Consider the following 21095-nt stretch of genomic DNA (forward strand, 5'->3'; position numbering starts at 1 on the left):
TGCTAATGCCATTCTGAACTGCCTTTTAAAAGTTACACAAGAGCGAAATGTTAGCAAGCATTTCAAATTTCCTCTCCTGCCTGTGGAGATGCATCTGCTTTCTGCTCAGCACCTCCACAGTGGAATAAAAGAATCAAGGCAGCATTCCATCACCCAATGATAATACTTCAGTGGTTAGATTGGAGAAGCTTGGGGCTGTTCTCCTTAGAGAAGAGAAGATTAAGAAGTGAGTTGATAAAGGTGTTAAAAATCATGAGGGGCCTGGACACAGTTGAAAGGGAGAAACTGTTCCCATTGGCCAAAGAATTAAGAACCAGAATACACCGATTTAAGGTGATTGGCAAAAGAACGAGAGGCGGCATAAGGGAAAACTTTTTTGCACAGCGAGTGGTTAGGATCTGGAATGCTCTGCCTGAGAGTGTGGTGGTGGCAGATTCAATTGGGGCCTCCAAAAGAGAACTGGACAATTATCTGAAGAGAAAATATTTGCAGGGCTATGGGAAAAAGGCCAGGGAATGGGACTAGGTGAGTTGCTCTTGCAGAGAACTGCACAGACATGAAAGGCTGTATGGCTTTCTTCTGTGTTGTAATCATTCTATTAATGATGCCATGCATCAATACTTCAATGCACGATGCTTCCAACTCAATTACCAAGCAGACTTGCTCTTTTTTTTTAAAACTCATTTAAATGAACTTTGGTTTCACCTAACATGCTATTTGAACTTTAAACAGAGGAAGATATTCCTAAAATGGAGTAAAGCACACCATTGCTATCAATGGGTGATTAATCAATAGGTTAAAAGAGTCATTAACAGGCCACAAAGCAAAGCATCAGGTGCTGTAAGAAAACAACAAAAAAACAAAGTTGCTTGGGCTGCTTGGAGCTTTCCCCCCCCCCCCCCCCACCTCCCCCACCCCCCAAGTCTTGTTCCATGGAGAATGAAGCTGGTCAGCTAAGTTGTCATGGAGTTAGGAAACCTAGGATATTGCAATCCCATTTCAAATCTTATGCTTTGAATTCTAAATGTAGTGCTGGTGTTATTTTATAATGCTAGTTTGTTAATCATACCATATTGTTATCACTGTGCTTCTGAAATAATGGCTTATACAATAAGAAGTTATTCACTAATCCTTACATGGCTACAAATGTCTGGATGCCTATTGTAAGTTGCATTAATGTCCATCCAGCTTCAGGAAGGCAGTACTGTATGAACAAATACTACTGAGGTCTTCAAACTGCATTATTTGAGCTTATAATTAGCTGCATAAGGCCACGAGAAAACTTAGCCAAAGGTAACAGGGTTCCACTGCAGTGCTTCAATAAGTTCTGTCTAGCACCTTTGGCTCATTTGTTCCTCAGACTTCCCAGTCACATCCTTGCCAAAGCAACAGTCATTTTTAACAATGGCTCAGTGCTTTCCAGCCAGGCTTGAGAAAAGATGCACACCTGGCAATCTGAAAAATGAACAGCAGTTAGCAGTAAACTAATATGACTTCCGTGAGGTTTGGTAGTTTAAGTTAATCCACTACTGCAGCTGGTTCCTTATTAGACCTGTTCTCCATCTCTTCATCATATTAAGGAACCAGGAAAGAAATGCTTTCCTTTTCCAAATATTTTCAGTAAAAAGCTTACTGTTTTTACAATCAGCTTCACTCTCATCAGTCAACCAGAACTTGCTTTCTTGTAACAATCTTCCTTTGTCCTCTTGCACTGCATCATATAATTGCACAACACACGCGACATTTTGCACAACCTCTTTTCCTCTTTTTGGGGTGGAAAACTGTCAAAATTGCTTCATCAAACACAGTTTTCAAGCCTTTTTGTGTGAGTGCGGAGCATTCCAGGTAACACTGTGCTCCAATCTGAAAGAATGAGAAAATAAATTACAATGACATTTTTTTTGTTTTCAGTTACAAATCTAATTAGACATGCAACAGATCTTTCACCATATTAAACAAATATCGTATGGTTTAACCAAACAGTAGTGCCATACAGCAATGTTATAGTGCAAACCAGGAGTCACGGAAAGAGGATCAGATACTGTAACATTTCAAATGTAAATAGTGAACAAGAATCTTCAGTTTCCCCAAAACGACACAAGAAAAAAAAAAGACATGCTCAAACTGGCCAGGTTACAGTGCTTCATTGTGGCTTACCATATTCACCAGTTTACCTGAATGTATACTGTGATATTGTAGTTGGCAGAACATGGTTTTTTGGCCTTGCAGGGAATCAAAATATTTTTATACAGATTGACATTGGATTAACATTTTAATTTCAAAGAGCAGCAGTTCTATGCATGCTGAAGTACTTTTAAATATTGATTACTACCAAATATATTTTTCTTGAGCAAAAAAACCCCAAATTAAACATTGCTATCACCAATCAAATGAATTTTTATCCAAGCCCAATCTCAACATACAATTTTGGTAAATTGCCTATTGCTTCTAAACACTGGCTACATGCTTTGATATGGGATTCCATTTTTGCTGTCTTGTTTTCCACTTTTCTCCTGAATATTAAATTTTCCTGCTGACGATACCAGCAAAATCAACAGCACACCTGGAATACACAAATGAGGCAGTGATGTCCAAAGTTCTGGGTTTTGAGACTTCAGCTTTCTTTTAAACCTCGGTTTAATAATTTCAATAGTAAACGTTGGTTTAGGTTGAAAGGTAACTGTTTGGAAAGAAAATATCTGCCACAAATTATGAAGTTCCAAATTTTATTGCAGATAGTCGCTCATGGAAGCAGCCTTATATTGCTTAGGTTGGACGGCACGTGGAGAATAACCATCAAGCTAAGATTAAAAAGTGCTCGGAGGATCGGTTAAAACCTGACAATTTATGAACTTAATGCAGAATCTTCTTTAAATGTTTAAGAAAGTGGATACACTCTTGCCTGCTTTCTGCGATGAGTGAAGAGCAGACTTCTGTGCACATATGTCAACATAACAATGCAACTAGGGTCCTGTGAGCTGCAATTTGCACTCTGCATTTACTGGTATCAAACTAGAAACTTAGGTAACCACAAAATTTGGCAACAAGAGATTTGTAAATAATTGGTGGGAGCAGATTCAATAGTAACTTACAAAAGGAAATTGGATAGATACTTGTAAAGGAAAGATATGCAGGCCTAAAGAGAAACAGCAAGGGAGTAGGACTAATTGGGTAACTCTTTCAAAGAGCCTGTACAAGTAAAATAGGTTGAATGGTCTCCTTCTGTGCTGTATGATTTTTATAAATAACTGGCAGCAGTTTCCATGCAGTTTACTGGTACAAGTATATAATACATTATTGCTGATCTATTGTATTGGATGAGAAGTGCCTAATTGCAAAAACATTCAGAGCTCATGTATAATAGTTTAATGCAAAAATCTCCACAAAACTAAAATTACCTCTTTAGCCAACTTCACACCTTGTTCATATGCAATGGGTTTTTCCTTCATATGAATTAATCGGGCCAGTGTTTTGGGATCATCTCTGAGATCAATCTGAAAATATATTAGATTTTCACATTCACTTTTTAGGTACAATAACTTTACCAGAGTTAAATTACCTTGCTATTTACTAACATACTTATGAATGCTAATTTCCACAGAAGAACTCTTAACGACATATGCTAGGACGGAGTACATACCCAGCGTAGTTGTACAGTTGGCAATCTATGAAAATTCTTTTTATAATCTGCCTTCAAGTACTGCTACAAAGGTGATCATATTTCATTTGCACTATATCAGTTACCTATTTTAAATTTTCTGATTATCTCCCTTAATGGAAATCAGCCATAGAGAAACAGGGTTTCAATGGAAAGCCTATATTTTTCAAAGAAGCTAGGTTAGAATAAGAGAAACATCCATTCCTGCTCAGTTGTAATGTGGTATCATACCTGAGTTCCAATCAGTACATAAGGCACATGCGGCATACATGCTTTCAGCTCAGGCACCCATTCCTCTTGCACATTGTGGTAAGATGCAGGATTTACCACAGAGAAGCAGATCAAAAACACATCAGTGTTTGGATAGGAGAAAGGTCTCAGTTGATTGTAGTCCTCCTGTAATAAATTAAGGGGAGGAGAAAGCATTAAAAACCATTAACCCAAATCTATTCTGCCTTATTCAGAGATTAATTTTGCTTGTACTCCTGCAAAACTTTGGAATACCAAAACAACAATTTAACAAATCACTTTCACATATGGCTAGATTTACTACCTCCAGTGTTAATGTGCAATTGGTTTAAATGGACAACAATCTGCTGCAGTGAACACATTCTATCTTAAATCGGTCTATTAACTAGACACTATTGTATTGCAGATAAACATTTTTTTATGGCTGTTCAAGTTGCAATGAAAGTATCCATTAAATGAACTACTGCTATTGCACTTGGATAATTTATCTTTATTTTCCCATTTCTCAGAACATTCACAAAGTACATTGCAAACAAAATATTGCACCAGTCATAAGACTAATATTATTCATCACACTAATTTATGTCAGTCAATGGATGTTGTCAGGCAAACCCCCACCTGCCAAGACTGAGGCACACACGATTTTGCCCCATGAACATTGAAACTTAAAATTGCAAGCCCCTGACTGGAAAGAAGTTTGCATAGTAACTGACAGTGTTGGAACGATGGGGACCCAGTCATTGCTTCCCCAATACACAGAAGTGGTCAGACCAGTTTTGGTCACATGACTGACTGACTTGGAGTTTTTGAATTTGAACTTTCAACAGAGGATTTGAACTCAGAAAGCCATGTGCTCCCAGTTGGAACAGAACCTCTCCAGTCCTGCCTGCCTCTATCTTTTTCCCACGGAACTGAATCTTGTGAAAACACGTGAACCTCAAAGAGAGAAAAGTCTCCTACGTGAACAAGAATTAAGAACACTGGGCTCCGACCAACAGCAAGACTATCTACAATCAAGTGAGCTCGAAGCACAGTAAACAAGAAACTCTTCTGAAATTGTCTCAAACCCCTCTCTAGTATATTTTCCTCTCCTCTTTTCTGTCCCTATTTGTATGTGTGTATCGCGTGTGCATGCTAGCGTGGGCGTGTCATATATCCGTAGGTGTTAACTGTATTCGAGTTTAAGTTTAAATAGAATTTCATCTTTCTTCTTTAAACCTCAACAAACCTGTGTGAATTGGTTTCTTTTACTTATAATTGGAAAGCTGTGAACAAAGAATCACAAAAGTGGGAGCTCAAGATACTGTGTGTTTAAAAATAAAACCCTGCTACAACAAGACCAGGTAAAGACAGCAAAAGACCCCTAGACATATTTCTGACCTGGTCATAACAATGTTTATACAATTTCAAATCCTTTAAAAAGCTAAATAAACTGGAATTCTGCATTGTAATAATACAATTGTTTTAGAACTTGACATTTAATGAATAATTTGATCTTCATTTTTTTCTTCAAAAGGTAGCTTCCCACAAGCCTTTTGCCTGAGATGGTCTATTAAGAACTAGAGTCCTAAAATTAATCAACAGGAGGCACACCCATATTACAGCCAAGCGTGACCATGTCAATTAAGGCCTTAGAAAGAGTAATGCTCCAATATTGATAGTACTCCATCTACTGGCTAGCCTGATGACAGACTGAACAAGAGGAAGGGGAATTGTTTGCTGTAGAATTGAACGGTTTGACAAAGTTTTCCAGATTATAAAGCTGTTGTAGCGTTGTCCCAATTTAATTCTGCATGAAACAATCGCAAACCTATGGATACAGAAATAAAATCTCACTCACAGCTTTTAAACCGTCTGAGTGATTGAGTAGGATTAAAAGGAAGTCTAATAAAAGGAGTTCCAAAAGTTTATTAAATGTTAATTTAATACCATTGCCAAGAGTTCCGATGATTATAAAATCAACTTACTACCCAAAAAACGTCAATTCGCCCAACTTTATCAGCATAAAATCTGACGAGTAGAATAAGCTACCATAGCGCAGATAGTGAACGCTTTCAAAAAGAAATAAACTTACAGGGCTACGGGGATAGAGCTGGGGAATGGGACTGATTGGATTGCTTTACAGCTGAATGGCCTCCTTCTGTGCTGTTATGACTCTATGAAATTTCATTTCAATTGAAAAGTCAGCCAAATATTGCAGCACAATAAAATCACACAAGGTACCACCAGAAGTATACAATATATGAGTGACTGAGATCATGTGCAACTGGATAAAATGCTGTTTATTGCCAAAAATATATTAATGAATTATTAATGAATGGGCTTTCCTTATCCATGGTTAATGGTTTAATGTGGCATTTGATAGATTTTTTTTTAAACATAACAAGATGCAAATAATTTATTGATGTGGATGGTGATAAAAGTAACATGAAGGAGTTAAATTTTAAAAATTAATCCAAGTATTGCTGAAGCAATGGTGCTTAATGTCAAATTAAAATACAAAATTTACAAAGAGGCAGAAGTGCAGCATCACAAACAGAACAGAATCAAGGCAGACTGAGATTGGGAGGGCAGCAAATTTTCCAACTGAAGGTATGAAATTCCCAAGTTTTAAAAAAATTATTGTGCGTTCAAGAAAGTACATCAACATATTTTGAACTAATTCGCAGATTTTAGGAACCCATTGTAGAATTAAGAATACATTTAAATTGCTATTTTATGAAGTCATTGTATATTTATGAGTATACATTCTCCTACATAGTTTACAAAGTCATTTTCTTAAAAACTTTGTGAATTCATTTAACTTCTAAACCCCTCCACTACCTCTGTTGTCAGACCAGTCCTGGATCAGCTGAAATTTCTTTAAATTAATCAACAGGAAGATCAAAGCCATCGCCTTCGGTTCCTGCCACAAACTCCATTCCCTCGCCACTGATTCCCATCCCCTTCCCTCGGCACTTGCAGGTTGAAACAGAATGTTCTCAACCTTGCCATCCTGTTTAACCCAGAGATGAGCTTCTGACCTCATATTCTCTCCATCACAAAGACTGCCTCCTTTGAGTTCCATGCTAACATCCATCTCTGCCCCTCCCTCAGCTCATCTGCGACTGAAACTCTCATGCTTTTGTTACCTCCAGACTTAAGTATTCCAGTGCTCTCCTAGAAGGCCTCCCATCTTCCACCCTTCATAAAAACTTGAGCTCATCCAAAACTGCCCGTAACAAAACTCACACCAAATTCTATCCACCCATCACCCCTCTGATCACTGACCTACATTAGTTCCAGTTAAGGGCCTCAACTGGCCTCTGAGTGGGAAGGCTGCCCTCAGCCTTCTCTGCCCCTTACAAAATTGAATGGAGTCAGGAAGGTGACGGGCACTCCACTCCCTCCCCAGCTTCCCTCGCTATTTCATGGGCCCGCCGCCGCCCCCCCCCCCCCCCCACCCTGCCCATCCCTAGAGAACTGATAAGATCTATCACTACCTATCACTTCATATTGGCATGCAATGTACATTATTGTAAAAAAACAGGTTTCTTTTACTATTTAAAACCAACAGATTAATTCAGGGCATTTTGAAGTATTTTTTCACGTTGAGCATATTGACTTTGTTACTGCAATGGAGCTGAAACACTAAACAACCAAATGTGATATGTTCTGTGAGAATAGTTTAAAATGGATTCTATGTAACAAAAAAGGCATATGTAGCCATGAAACTGAGCTGCCACTTGGGATAGAACCTCAGAGAGTTAACCAGGGACAAACTCATGCATCTCCAGATTAATAACAGCACTTGAGGTACTGTGAGACTGTCAGAACTAAAAGACATAGTTTCCAGTCATTGCACTAAATCTCTTTCCCTCTCCACTTCTCTTTCCTCCTTTGACATCTACATCTGTATTTGAATACTTGTCATAATGGCTCTGCCTTTGGCGCAATGCTAATTTTTGTCTGATTGTAATCCTGAGAAGCACCTTGGTACCTTTACTACATTAAAGATGCTAGATTAATGCAAGTGGTAAATCTCCAATCTAATGCTTCGCTTCTTGGCACTTGGAAAAGCAATTGCAGCACTTATTGAATTCATGTCAGACTGATCTTGCATGATATCACTAGGTTGCATGATGAGGCATACAGGGCAAATTATTGTCAGAGTTTGTGAACTCATTCAATAGGCAGAGGTCGGGAGAGATAGTGCTAACTGCAGCTGCTATTTAAACGGATGCTCATAATGTTCAGAAGAACAAGAAAATTAGCTGGGAAAAAGGCATAGATCAATTTCACTTTCAGAGTCTTGAAATAAAGGTAGCATACTAGGGTTACTCTCTTAGGCATCCAGAGAAACCCTCCCCACCAAAATTCTAAAAAGGCTGCTTGGCATGAGGTGGCCAGAGTTAATGCAGTCTCTAATATCTAGGAGACATGTTGGTAAATGAGAAAAAAAGTTGCCTCAGGAGGTATGTCAAGATAAGGCTAAACAGCATTGCACTATAGAAAGTAGATTGCCAAAGTATGTAGGTCACTAACAGTACCCTCTCATCCAGTTACACAATGACTAAGGTTGCACGCTAAGCTGTCAGGAAAAGTTCTCACCTCAGACACACCATGGTGCAGCAGGGCATGGTATTACCGCCTCTTCAAACTACAACTGTTGTTGCATGACTAGTGAAATGGAGATCTCACAAAGCAAGCTACCACATTACAAACCTGCATGGCTCATGTTCATTTACTTACACCATAAACTCAGATGCATTGTGGCCAATTAGTTGTCTCCCATTTATGTGCACATCTCAGCATTATTTCTATGCTTACAGGACTAAACAGGTGGGTACAGATCAGAGCAAGGTTCTCATTTCGGACTATAGTCATTGCCATGCTGAATATGTCAGGCACAAAAACTTACAGGAAGTGGGCTAAGGTGGAGCTGGAGCACCTCCCTGAAATTCAACTTAATGTCATCCTTTCCTTCCTATTCTTTCCCTTACACACTCATATGCAAGCATTTCAGCACACTACCAGAACACATTTTAGTTACACATAATCCTTTTGCTGTTTCTGCACCATTCACAAATAAGTTTAAGCACCACAGGCCACAGTGACATTCACAAACTCAGCAACTCACAGAATGCAGCATCATTGAATCGATCTGTAGCAACTAACAACCATGGAAGAGGAAGCATGCACCTCCTGGACTCCCCCCACCAAAAAAGTCCAGGCTGCTTCTGGCCCCTCCAAGGCTCCTTTCCCACCTACCCTACCCCACCCCAGCTTCCAACTGTCAACCAACTCACTGTGGGAGACAATTGATTTTCTGCTTGTCCAAAAAGGACATGTTGCAGTGCCCATGCACTTTGTGCCCATAGCTCGCCGGTGGAAGGAAATGAAGTTGGGGCTTCTAAATAGCTTAGGCTTCCCACTGCAAGAGGAATGGGAGGTAGGTGCAACCACTCACCCATTTCCTCTTAAAAACCAACCCTCTAGTCCTTTTTCTCTATTAAATTGGCTTAGTGGCAGGAGGGTGATGGTCGAGGTTTGTACTTACGATTGGAAGCCTGTGACCAGTGGTGTACCACAGGGATCGGTCCTGGGACCCTTGCTGTTTGTACTGTATATTAATGATTTAGACGTGAATATAGGAGGTATGATCAGTAAGTTCGCAGATGACATGAAAATTGGTGGTGTTGTAAATAGTGAGGAGGAAAGCCTTAGATTAAGGACGATATAGAGGGCTGGTAAAATGGGCAAAGTAGTGGCAAATGGAATTTAAACCTGAGAATTGTGAGGTGATGCATTTTGGGAAGACTAACAAAGCAAGGGAATATACAATGGATGGTAGGACCCTAGGAAGTACAGAAGGTCAGAGGGATCTCGGCGTACTTGTCCATAGATCACTGAAGGCAGCAGCATAGGTAGTTAAGGTGGTTAGGAAGACATATGGAATACTTGCCTTTATTAGCCGACGCATAGAACATAAGAGCAGTGAGGTTATGATGGAGCTATATAAAACGCAAGTTAGGCCACAGCTGGAGTACTGTGTACAACTCTGGGCACCACACTATAGGAAGAATGTGATTGCACTGGAGAGGGTGCAGAGGAGTTTAACCAGGATGTTGCCTGGGTTGGAGCATTTCAGCTATGAAGAGAAACTGGATAGGCTAGAGTTATTTTCCTTAGAGCAGAGAAGGCTGAGGGGGGACCTGATTGAGGTATACAAAATTATGAGTGGCACAGATAGGATAGATAGGAAGAAACGTTTTCCCTTAGCGGAGGGGTCAATAACCAGGGGGCATAGATTTAAGGTAAGGGGCAGGAGGTTTAGAGGGGAATGGAGGAAAAATTTTTCCACCCAGAGGGTGGTTGGAATCTGGAACACACTGCCTGAAGGGGTGATAGAGGCAGGTACCCTCACAACATTTAAGAAGTATTTAGATGAGCACTTGAAACACCATAGCATACAAGGCTACGGGACAAGTGCTGGAAAATGGGATTAGTATAGATTGGCTTGATGGCTGGCGTGGACATGGTGGGCTGAAGGGCCTATTTCTGTGCTGCATAACTCTATGACTCTCTATGACTCTAAATAATGCTCAGTTAGTAACATTGGGATTTCAACTATAGCTCAGACTTTATAATCCCTTTCACATCTTTTTTTAACATCAGATATTTCTCAGGGATATGTGGAACATTCCGAGCGTAATGGACTGCTTTAATAAGATGGCAGCCTGGAAAGTGACCAATTACTTGCATGATTAAATTCTGAACATCACAAATGATCTCCACATTGATGAAATGGAATTCTTCCAGTTCACGATGGCTAAAGAATAGTATTCAGATGGTAGTGCTGGGACCACTGCTTTTTTTGCTATATATAAATGACTTGGATCTTGGAATACAGAGTAGAATCTCAAAATTTGTCGATGACACCAAACCTGGAGGTGTGGCAAACAGTGAGGACAATGTGAACCGCCTGCAACAGGACATAGATAGGGCAGCAGAATGGGCAGAGAGTTGGCAGATGGAATTTAATACTGACAAGTGTGAGGTGATGCATTTTGGAAGAAGAGATAGGGAGAGGCAATATATACTTAATGGCACAGTTCTAAAGAGTGTGCAGGGACAGATGGACCAGGGGGTGCACGTGCACTGATTTTTGAAGGTGGCAGGCCAAGGAGAGAGTGGTTAGTAAAGCATATGGGATCTTGGGCTTCATAAACAGAGACACTGAGTACAAAAGCAGGGAAGTTATGCTGAATCTTTATAAAGCTCTTGTTAGGCCCCAACTGGAGTACTGCATCCAGTTCTGGTCACCACACTTTAGGAAGGATGTGAGGGTTCCTGAGAGGGTGCAGAGGAGACTTATCAGAATGGTTCCAGGGATGGAAAATTTTAGTTACAAGGTTAGGCTGGAAAAACTGGGTTTTTTCTCCTTAGAACAAAGGAGATTGACAGGAGATTTAATAGAAGTGTACAAGATTATGACAGGCTTAGATAAGTTAGCCAACAAAAATCTGTACCCATTTACAAGGACAAGGGGACACAGATCGAAGGTTTTAGGCAAGAGATGCAGGAGGAATATGAGAAAGGACTTTTTTGCGCAGCAGGTGGTAATGACCTGGAAATCACTGCCCACAAGGGTGGTGGAAGCAAAGACAATCAAAAATTTCAAGGAAAAAGTTGGATGGTAACTTGAAGAAAATAGACTTGCAGGGCTACAGGGATTGAGTGGAGGAGTGGGACTGACTGAGCAGCTCAGTGGAGAGCTGGCATGGACTTGATGGGACAAATGACCTCCTTCTGTGCCATAAATGATTCTGATTCTAATAGGGTTACAAGGGCACCATCAATGGTGCAGTGAGGAATCCTAGCATCCGATAAAAGTGCACAACACTCATTCTGCGGCCAGCTGCCCATGGGGAGAAAGGTGAAATTGTTCCTACTGGCAAACAATGTAGTCATTTAACATTGTGTCATGAACAGGGGAAGAAACCTTGTGCCTGCTGTTGCATCTGGAGATTAATGTCTATTGATATTAATTAATGGATACCACCAAGAACCAAGTGACCAGTCCTCAGCTAACTGCATTCAGCACACTACAGATTGATGGCTGTTGCTGATGTCCGTAGCTTTAAATGAGCCAGTTGCATAGAAGTTCAGGGCTGAAGCACCCTTGAAAGCCAATGGTAATGCTGTCCCGATGGATCAGGCTGGTTGGAGGTCAGATTCTAGAACTCCATTGCCGACTCCCCATCAAATTGAAGCTTACAAATGCAGTTTTCCACCAACATTCCAAGGATGTGCCTCTATCCATAGATATAGTTTCATGGGTAAAGGTAGGTGCCTCTTTGCAATTTAACCAATCTCATTCTTTCATCCTCCTCCAAATGCTGACTAACCATGTAGGTGCCACATACAACACATTTTGAAATGTGAAATCTTGGATTTATATATCTGTTTCCTGATTCTTTCCTTCGTACTACTGTTGTGGAATATGGAGTTAATTCACACAAAGGATTATAAAGTTGCCAGCCAAGCAATTTTGGTGCTGATATAGCCTTTAGTACTAGCTAAATGAAACTGTGGTAGCTTGAATCTAGTGTTGTGGGAGTGGGGGTGGCACCAGGATTTAATAGCAGAGAGGAGAGATGTGGCACAAAGAAAACTAAGAGGGATAAGCAACAACAGAATAAACACTAGCCTAGTAAGAGCAGAAATTAGGAGGAAAAAAGCAAAGCCGACTAGCATGGTATTGGAATGCATGTGTGTTAGTGCAAGGTGTGTTAAAAATAATGTTAATGAGCTACAGGCAGAAGTTTCTATACAGTGTTTTGGTACAGTGGTTATAATGGACACCTGATTTAAACATAGGCAGGAATGGGAAGTAAACAATCCTGGCTGTAATGCATTTAGGAGGGATAGGGAAGGGAAAAAGACAAGGTTCTATAATTCTACACACAGTAACGTTACATTGTATTTATAATGAGTAAAGTTGAAATCTGAATATATTGTTTTACACATTTAAACAACCAAAAAACCCACCAATATACAAAATTAAGCCTGATCAATTTTGAAAATATGATATCTAATCGGATCCCAGTACACGGGAAGCAATCTGATGTATAAACAGATCTGATAACTTAGTTATAATACATGATCTTTAACTTTACAAATATCAGTAAAGCTACTGTTCTGCTGCTACAAAACTAAAGTTGTCTTTTCCTGTCAGATCAGTTAGGGCTGGATTGTTAAAATACATTCAACAATGGCCAAATGTTTTATCCATTTAAGTAATTCTGTACGTACTGCACACCATATTCATTTATGACAGAATTTTCCATCTAACTTTTGGAATTCAGTCCAAAAGACCTAAGCCTAAAGTTTGCTCATTGCAAGAATCTGAACATATAGTAAAAAGAGTATGAAGTTCAGCTTTTTCCATACCTGTCCAGCAGTATCATATAGACCAAGCAAATGTTGCTTTCCTCCAACGGTGATGGTTACTGCAAGGTAAAAGAATTAAGTTAATTGCTACTCACAGGATTATTTTCCTATGGATAGCAAGTAATTAACCATGGCTAAGGACATTAAAATATGCGGTAAACATGTGAAATTATTAGTTTTTAAACTGGGAAATGCTTATTAGGTGGGCTTATTCATTACTATAAATGGTGTTACTTTTTTAATATTAGGTCTACTTTGTTGTCCAGTTGGTTCTTATAATATTGTCTCTATCCCATGTGCTTTTGAAGTTAGCCACATTGCCACTTTGTTTTTATTTTCAGGAAAGTAGAAAATCTGACGGGTATATAGATAAGATTAAAAGTTGAAATATATGGTGACAGTACTTTAAACAAAAATTGTAGAATAAAATTCAAATTTCTCACATTTGTAATTTATACTCATTAAGCTTTTTTCCAAACGGTCAGAAAAGCCACAAACAAAACCACAACTCCACATGCCAAACTAGATTCACCAGATAAGACAGTGATACCTATTCCATATTTGGTCCATACGTACTCCATTAAGACCCCTGAGCCAGCAGAAAGGAGGCTTTCAATTCATCAGTCTAGGCTGGATTTGGCTTTTATATGAAAACAGAATAACAAGTGTGCTAAACCATGATATTGTCCCATCTACATTTCACATGGCAACATTTCACAAAGTGCAGGAAATAAGAATGGAGCAAAACATGACCAGAGATGTATTACTGTATTAGTAGGGTACAAAGAGAGTTTGATGGCCAGCAGATCTTTAATACAACATTCACAACTGAGAGCTTAGCAGCACAATTATTTAAAAATCACCGATTCAAGATTTGTGCAGAATAAGGTCTCCCCTTCTAGTCTCTTTTCTTCTGAAGGAGTGCAGATTCACAGGCACTCTTTAGAACCTCATATCTCACTTCAGAATAATGGCCATTAGGCTAACAGTGAACAATGGCAGTCTATTCAGTACTGTTAACTCTGATTATAAAGGTTAATAAAACAAATTTTACTTTATGACCTTGTTGTCTGACTTCTTTGATAATTGGCAAGAAACAGTAATTCATTCATTCACTCAGTACCTTCTGATGGGGTGTTATCGATTATATAATCCAAACTAGTTGATATAAGAGAGTTCAACTATCCAAATTTAGACATTATTAACTCCTCGGCATAAATGGGGTGGTAAACTCCAGAGAGTTCCTTGACAAGGAGTTAAGGTGAAGATTTAAGGATATGTCAGGTGCTCTTGATGAATATTTTCATCATGGTATTGATCACAGTGTTTGTACATTATTGCCTTACAGGGTATTTGGAGGCGAGTGGAAACTATCCAAGCCCCCAGAAACAAGGTCATTGCTCCACATCCTACTATTGAGATAGGCTGGCTGGTCAACTGTTAATAGCACCACGGATTACTGTGGAGCTGCCTGGCTCAGGTATCAGATTAGTGAATCTGTCAGATGATGGCCTCTAATTCTAATCTTCCATCAACCATCTTGGAGCAACTGACCCAAGGGAAGTCACTTGCCTCCCTATCACAAAGGAACATCTCAAATTTAGGAGGAACGAGAGGGGAAAGTTCAAAACAGCACTGATTATGTTAGTATGAATAAAATTGAGATATGAAAGATTGCAATGGATAATCAGGATCTCTCTCTTTCATTATATCTGGGAGTATGAGAAAAATGCAAAGGCGGCCTATCCAGGTATAGCAGCTAATACTGGGCTTTTTGAGCTACTTTTATATTGGCGTTGTTTTACTTTGGAGATTAGCACCGTGTACTAAACTATCAAATGTGGCTCTCTCAGCCTGGAAGCAGAATTACGGACATGCGGAAAACTGGGTCTACGATTCTTTTGGCAGGATTAGACAACTAGATTTATTGTAGACTTAAGATGCTAGCTTATAGATGCCAGATCCCTGGAATTCAAACTGAAGCAGTGGTAGCATAAAACTGGCTATAGAACATAAAGCTGTTGGGAGGAAATTTTTTCGTTTAACGTAAAAGGGAAATCTGAGCTACTGGGCTGGATTTTCTGCAGGAGGCAGGGGTGCCAGCACCAGGTCAAAAAGTTGGGGGAACTCTCCCTCTGCACATTTTCAGGCCCCCACAGTGATCCTCCGGTCTTTACCCCATCAAAGTTGAAGGCGGTGGGATCCCTGTTCCTTTAAACACTTAATAGGGACGGGGATCCTGCCCCCATGAGCTGCTGGCCAATCACAAAGCATTCGGTTCTGGAGAAGGGGGTCCAGAGGTTCGGGGGTGTGGAGGGGGAGGCGGTCCTTCGTGGGCTACGAATTGCCCACGAAGGAGGGACCCAATGCCGCCCCCTCACGCCCCATCCCCAAGCCCGCAGGGAGGGCACCTTACAAGATATGTTCCCAGTGGCGGCGGCAGCAAGAAGCCCTTAATTGGTCATCAATAGGCCACTTAAGGGCCTCAATTGGCCTCTGAGCAGGAAGGCTGATGTTGGCCTATCCTGCCCTCGGGAAGATCGAGCCTGGCCATCCTGACGTCTGGTTCCGTGGCAGCTGCTGCCACTCTGAATCTCCGGCAGCCCCCCGCCACAGAACCAGACAATCGGGCTGAGAACAAAACCCAGCTTGCCATGTGTATGCTGCAGCAGTCGGGTTGTATGCACGTTAAACCAGGTTAAAATGAGATGAGGACAAAGTTTGTTAATCGAAAGAATAAAGGTGAAGTTACCAAAGGTAAGAGGTGGTAGGAACATAGCAACAGGAGTAGGCCATTCTTCTGTCTTCTCCCCCTCATTCCATCATTGGTAGCCATGAATTGAATTCCATCAATTGCCTAGGCATCAAGCTCTAAAATTCCCTTTGCAAAAGCTACCCCCAAAAAACACACACAGAATCAAGATTGAGGCTTTGATAATGTTATCTAAACTAGCAAAGGAGAAAAATAAGTCACAGAAACCAGACATTGCTGCCACACACATTCCACTGAATATTCTGCAAAGACACAATCTCTGCAAACCGACTAAAGCTACCCTCCTTTTCCAAGACCTTTGTATGAGACACGGGGGGAATCAAGTTCCCAGTGATCAGAAATGAAGAAATCAAAAATACTAAGCACTAGCTACACAATAGCTGCCAAGAGACTGTAAAGTAAATATAAAGCCCTATAAAACTTGCATCTTTGTTTCCATTTACTTTTGCTCTCTCCGTCACCCAGAATGTATGTTCTTTCAGTTACTCGACTGTCACATATATACAAGGCACTGAATTAGTAAATCAATATTGACAATAAGTGGCAGAAATCACAAAGACATATTCGCACTTGTCAGGTTGGGATGTCAGAGCACAGAGTGCCAATGTATTCCCATGCTATCACACCCACTTGTCCCCTCCAGTCAGTTCTCACTCAGCCCGAACCTCCCCAGATTGATACAGTGCCAATAAAACCACAACAAAGTAAAAGCAGTAAGTCTGTACATGTCATGTACAAAATAAAGACAGACTCTTTCAAAGCTGCAACAGATTATTGTACTGAAATGATCTTCATGAACTGTTAAAGCTCAATCCTTGCAATTTACGATGCCAGTGCAGTAGCTTTAATACATTAAGTATCGTGAATTTTTTTCCCTGTAACATTGCAAAGTCTGCGATAATCTATTAAAAAAAATTCTACGCAAGTCCAATAGAAATAGTCGCAGACTGTCATCCATCTTTATGCAAAATGATGATCTTTACAGGCAAGTCCCGTGCTTATATAATTATAAAAAATATTGTACACATAGCATATTCTATTTATATTGAAGACATAAACAACAAACTGAAATTACACTTGTTATTTAATAAAAAAGAAACCAGGAATTTGGAACATAGTAACTTCATCTGTGATAGCCTCCAGTTGAGGTCATCTTTGTGACAGGCATGTCATGTGAGAGTTGAAAGATTCCAGCTAGCAAGATTACGGTTTGTGCCAATTTTGCCTTTTTAAAAAAAAAAGTAATTTGACTGTCAGTATTTCTGTCTGCAGTGCCAGATGTCTTCTATTAGCTAACAAGGTCAATGAAACCACAAACACAAGGACAGCGCAATGAATAAACTATTATACAATGTTAACTTATTCAGTTCACAATTTTACATTTTGGTGTTATAGTTTTAATTGTCAAAAAGGTTATCTTTGACACCAATTTACTGTAAATCAACATCAACTTATTTTGCTGATTCATTACCTTCGATTGCAATTAGCAAATTGAAGCAAGCAACATATAGTTAGCAGTGAATCTAGACGTAAGCACAAACATTTGCCAATTGCAAGGAAATAGCATACCCAGCAAAATATACATTTTCTCCTTTACAAAAGTGAGGAGTTTAAAAAAAAAGTGTTACTTATGCTTGCGATCTGAATAATATTTTGGTCATTTTTAGCATACATCATCTATGCACAGTATTTTAAAACACTTTGTCTGCATGTAGCATCCTGAAATGGATTTACACTAATAATTTTATTTTCTCCAAACTAACAGAAAAAAACATAGATTTTCAAACGATAAATGGAACTTAGTACATGCTTGGGACTTTAAGCAACAAATTGGTAGAATACATAGTTGGAATTTTATTTCAACTTCTGAGAATTTCAATTGGATCTCTGAATTATATGAGTTAAGATAAAGGTTTAACTATTAAACAAATTAAGAGCAATGTCTGAATTTCATCGCCCATATAAGAAAACATCCCCCCCCAAAAACTCGTCCAGATACTTATTGACTATAAAGATTCCTTGTGGATATTTTCAGTGGGAGAAAGGGCAGGTCAGGGAAGGATTTAAATACAAAGGATGTAAGTTGTACATTACAGACATTGTAATCAGAGAATCAGTCAACGTACAACAAGGACAGGTTCATGGGTGGGTGAAATTTGATATGGGATAGTTTGAGCAGACTTTTAGAACAGTTGGAGGTCCTGGTTCATGAAGAACTGAGAGCAGCAAAGTTTTTTTTTATTATTCATTCCTGAGATGTGATCATTGCTGGTAAGACCAGCATTTATTGCCCATTCCTAATTGCCCTTGAGGTGGTGGTGAGCCGCCTTCTTGAATCGCTGCAGTCCATGTGGTGTAGATACACCCACAGTGCTGTTCGGGAGTTCCAGGATTTTGACCCAGCGACAGTGAAGAAACGAGGATGTAATTCCAAGTTAGGATGGTGTGTGACTTGGACAGAAACTTGCAGGTGGTGGTGTTCCCATGCATCTGCTGCCCTTGTCCTTCTAGGTGATAAGGTTCATGGGTTTGCAAAGTGCTATCGAACAATCCTTGGTGAGTTGCTGCAATACATCTTGTAGCTGATATACACTGTAACCACAGTGTGCCAGTAGTGGACAGAATGAATATTTAAGGTGGCAAATGGGGTGCCAATTAAGCCAGTTGCTATGTCCTGGATGGTGGGGAGTTTCTTGAGTGTTGTTGGAGTGCACACATCCAGACAAGTGAGCAGTATTCAATCACACTCCTGACTTATGCCTTGTCGATGGTTGATGCTTGGGGGAGTCATGAGGTGTGTGACTCGCCACAGAATACCAAACCTCTAACCTGCTCTTGTGGCCACAGTATTTATGTGGCTGGTCTAGTTAAGTTTCTGGTTAATGGTGATGCCTAAGATTGCGGGATTTGGCAATGATAATTTAGATGAGACAAAATGCGAAGAATGCTTCATGTCAATCACCATAGACAAGATTTTCTTTTAGAATTTTATATTGCGATCCATCTCATCTTTGTGCATTGAATGTAAAGAGAAAAGAAAGACTTGCATTTATATAGTGCCTTTCACAACCACAGGACGTCCCAAAGTGCTTTACAGCCAATGAAGTACTTTGCTGAATTATAGTCACTGTTGTAATGTATGAAACATGGCAGCCAATTTGCGCACAGCAAGCTCCAATGTGCTAATGAGCAGATAATGTGTTTTTGTGACTTTGTTTGAGGAATAAATATTGACCAGGATGCCAGGGATAAATACCCTATTCTTCTTCGAAATTGTTCCATGGGATCTTTTAGAGCCACCTGAAGGGAGAGACAGGACCTCAGTTTAACGTCTTATCTGAAAGACAAAACCTCCAACAGGGCAGCACGCCTATGGAGCATCAGCCTTGATTTTTCTGTTCAAGTCCTGGAGTGAAACAGGAACCCACAAACTTCTGGCTCAGTGGCAAGACTGCTACCAACTAAGTCAAGGCTGACGGGACTGAAGAGAAGGTGGTTAGAATCTTATTTGTTGGAGATGGTCATTACCTGACACTTAAATGGCAAGTAACATTTGCGCCACACATCAGCCCAAGCCTGAATGTTGTACCTGTTTTAGAGTTGTGAATGGAACTGAAAACTGTGCAATCAGCAGAGAACCTCCCACTTCTGAACTTATGATGGAGGGAAGGTCATTGAGTAGATGAAGATGGTTGAGCATAGGACATTACCTTGAGGAACTCCTGCAGCAATTTCCTGGGGCTGAGATATTCGGCCTCCAACTATCATACCCATCTTCCTTTGTGCTAGGTATGACTCTAAACAGTGGAGATCGGACATACCCAGGGATGGTGCTGGCGGAGTCTGGGACATTGGCTGAAAGGTATGGTTATGTGAATATGACTGTGTCAGGCTGTTGCTTGACTAGTCTGTGAGACAGCTCTTCCAATTTTGACACTGCCAGATGTTACTGAGGAGGACTTTGCAGGATTGACTGGGGTGGATGTGCCTGTGTTGTGTCCAGTGCCTTGGTCTTTGCAAGGTGGTCCATCTGGTTTTATTCTTATTAGACCTCTTTGTAGTGGTGGTTTGCTAGGCCATTTAAGAGGACAGTTAAGAGTCATCATTGCTGTGGGTCTGGAGTCATATACAGGTTAGACTGAATAAGGACAGTAGTGAACTGGATGGGCTTATGCCTTTTTTTAAAAAAAAACACCATACTAGTTTAATTCCATATTTATTTAATTAACTGAATTTAAAATCCCCAGTTGCTGTGGTCGGATTTGATCTCATGTCTTGGATCATTAGTTCAGGCCTCTGGATTACCTGTCAGCAACATAACCACTGGACTACTGTACTCGTTATTGAAATTATCATGTCTGGAGGTGACAAAAGGGCGAGTGATGGATTGAATCACGGATGTCTGAGGTAGGGGGATGGGCAGTTGATGCTATGGAGGTGTTAGTAGGCTGTCTTTGCAATGAAGAGGTTAAGAGGTTGGGATTTCAGAATTCAGCTCAGGGTTGAACAGAACGCTAAGTCTGTAAACAGTTTGGTCCAGCCTGCAACAGTGATAAGGGAGATGGCTTGAGTCGGCAATAAGGGTAGGGAATTTGTGATGTGGGCTGAAGATAATGGCTTTGGTCTTCTAAGACTAGCGGTAGTCAACAAAACTGAGAGTAGCGTAAAGGTAGAGCTGGATGTCATCACTGTGCATGCGGAAGCTAACGGTGGATGTAGATAATACTGCCAAGGGGCAACACGTAAGTGAGAAAGAGAAGTAGATCCTTAGATGAGACCCGAGGTGATGAGAGAAGGCCTTGTTTTGCTTTTTTGAAGAAAGGGTCGATGACAGTATTTTTCAAAGGGAGGGAGTCAGTGCCTGTGGCAAGGAAACCATTTTTCAAGGAATAAAGGAGCGATGTTAGGAAGATTTTTTTATGTACAAAGTTGTTACAACATGGTATCAGTGGTGAAAGTGGAATCCATAATAGCCTTTAA

At 40.2% G+C, this 21095-nt stretch overlaps 1 protein-coding gene across 2 annotated transcripts in view; it reads right to left on the bottom strand.

Annotated features, from left to right (window-relative positions):
- Positions 1-938: 938 nt before the first annotated feature.
- Positions 939-21095, bottom strand: part of rhoj (ras homolog family member J) — a 39934-nt gene continuing 19777 nt past the window's right edge. For both annotated transcript variants that reach the window (XM_068038773.1, XM_068038774.1), the window contains exons 2-5: positions 13343-13401; positions 3890-4054; positions 3399-3494; positions 939-1863 (exon numbers count right to left, since the gene is read on the bottom strand). In XM_068038773.1, the coding sequence (XP_067894874.1) occupies positions 1717-1863; positions 3399-3494; positions 3890-4054; positions 13343-13401 (467 nt within the window). In that variant the 3' untranslated portion in view covers positions 939-1716. The remainder of the gene's footprint in view (positions 1864-3398; positions 3495-3889; positions 4055-13342; positions 13402-21095) is intronic.

This window comes from Heterodontus francisci, chromosome 9 (genome assembly GCF_036365525.1).
Source record: "Heterodontus francisci isolate sHetFra1 chromosome 9, sHetFra1.hap1, whole genome shotgun sequence".
NCBI lineage: Eukaryota > Metazoa > Chordata > Chondrichthyes > Heterodontiformes > Heterodontidae > Heterodontus > Heterodontus francisci.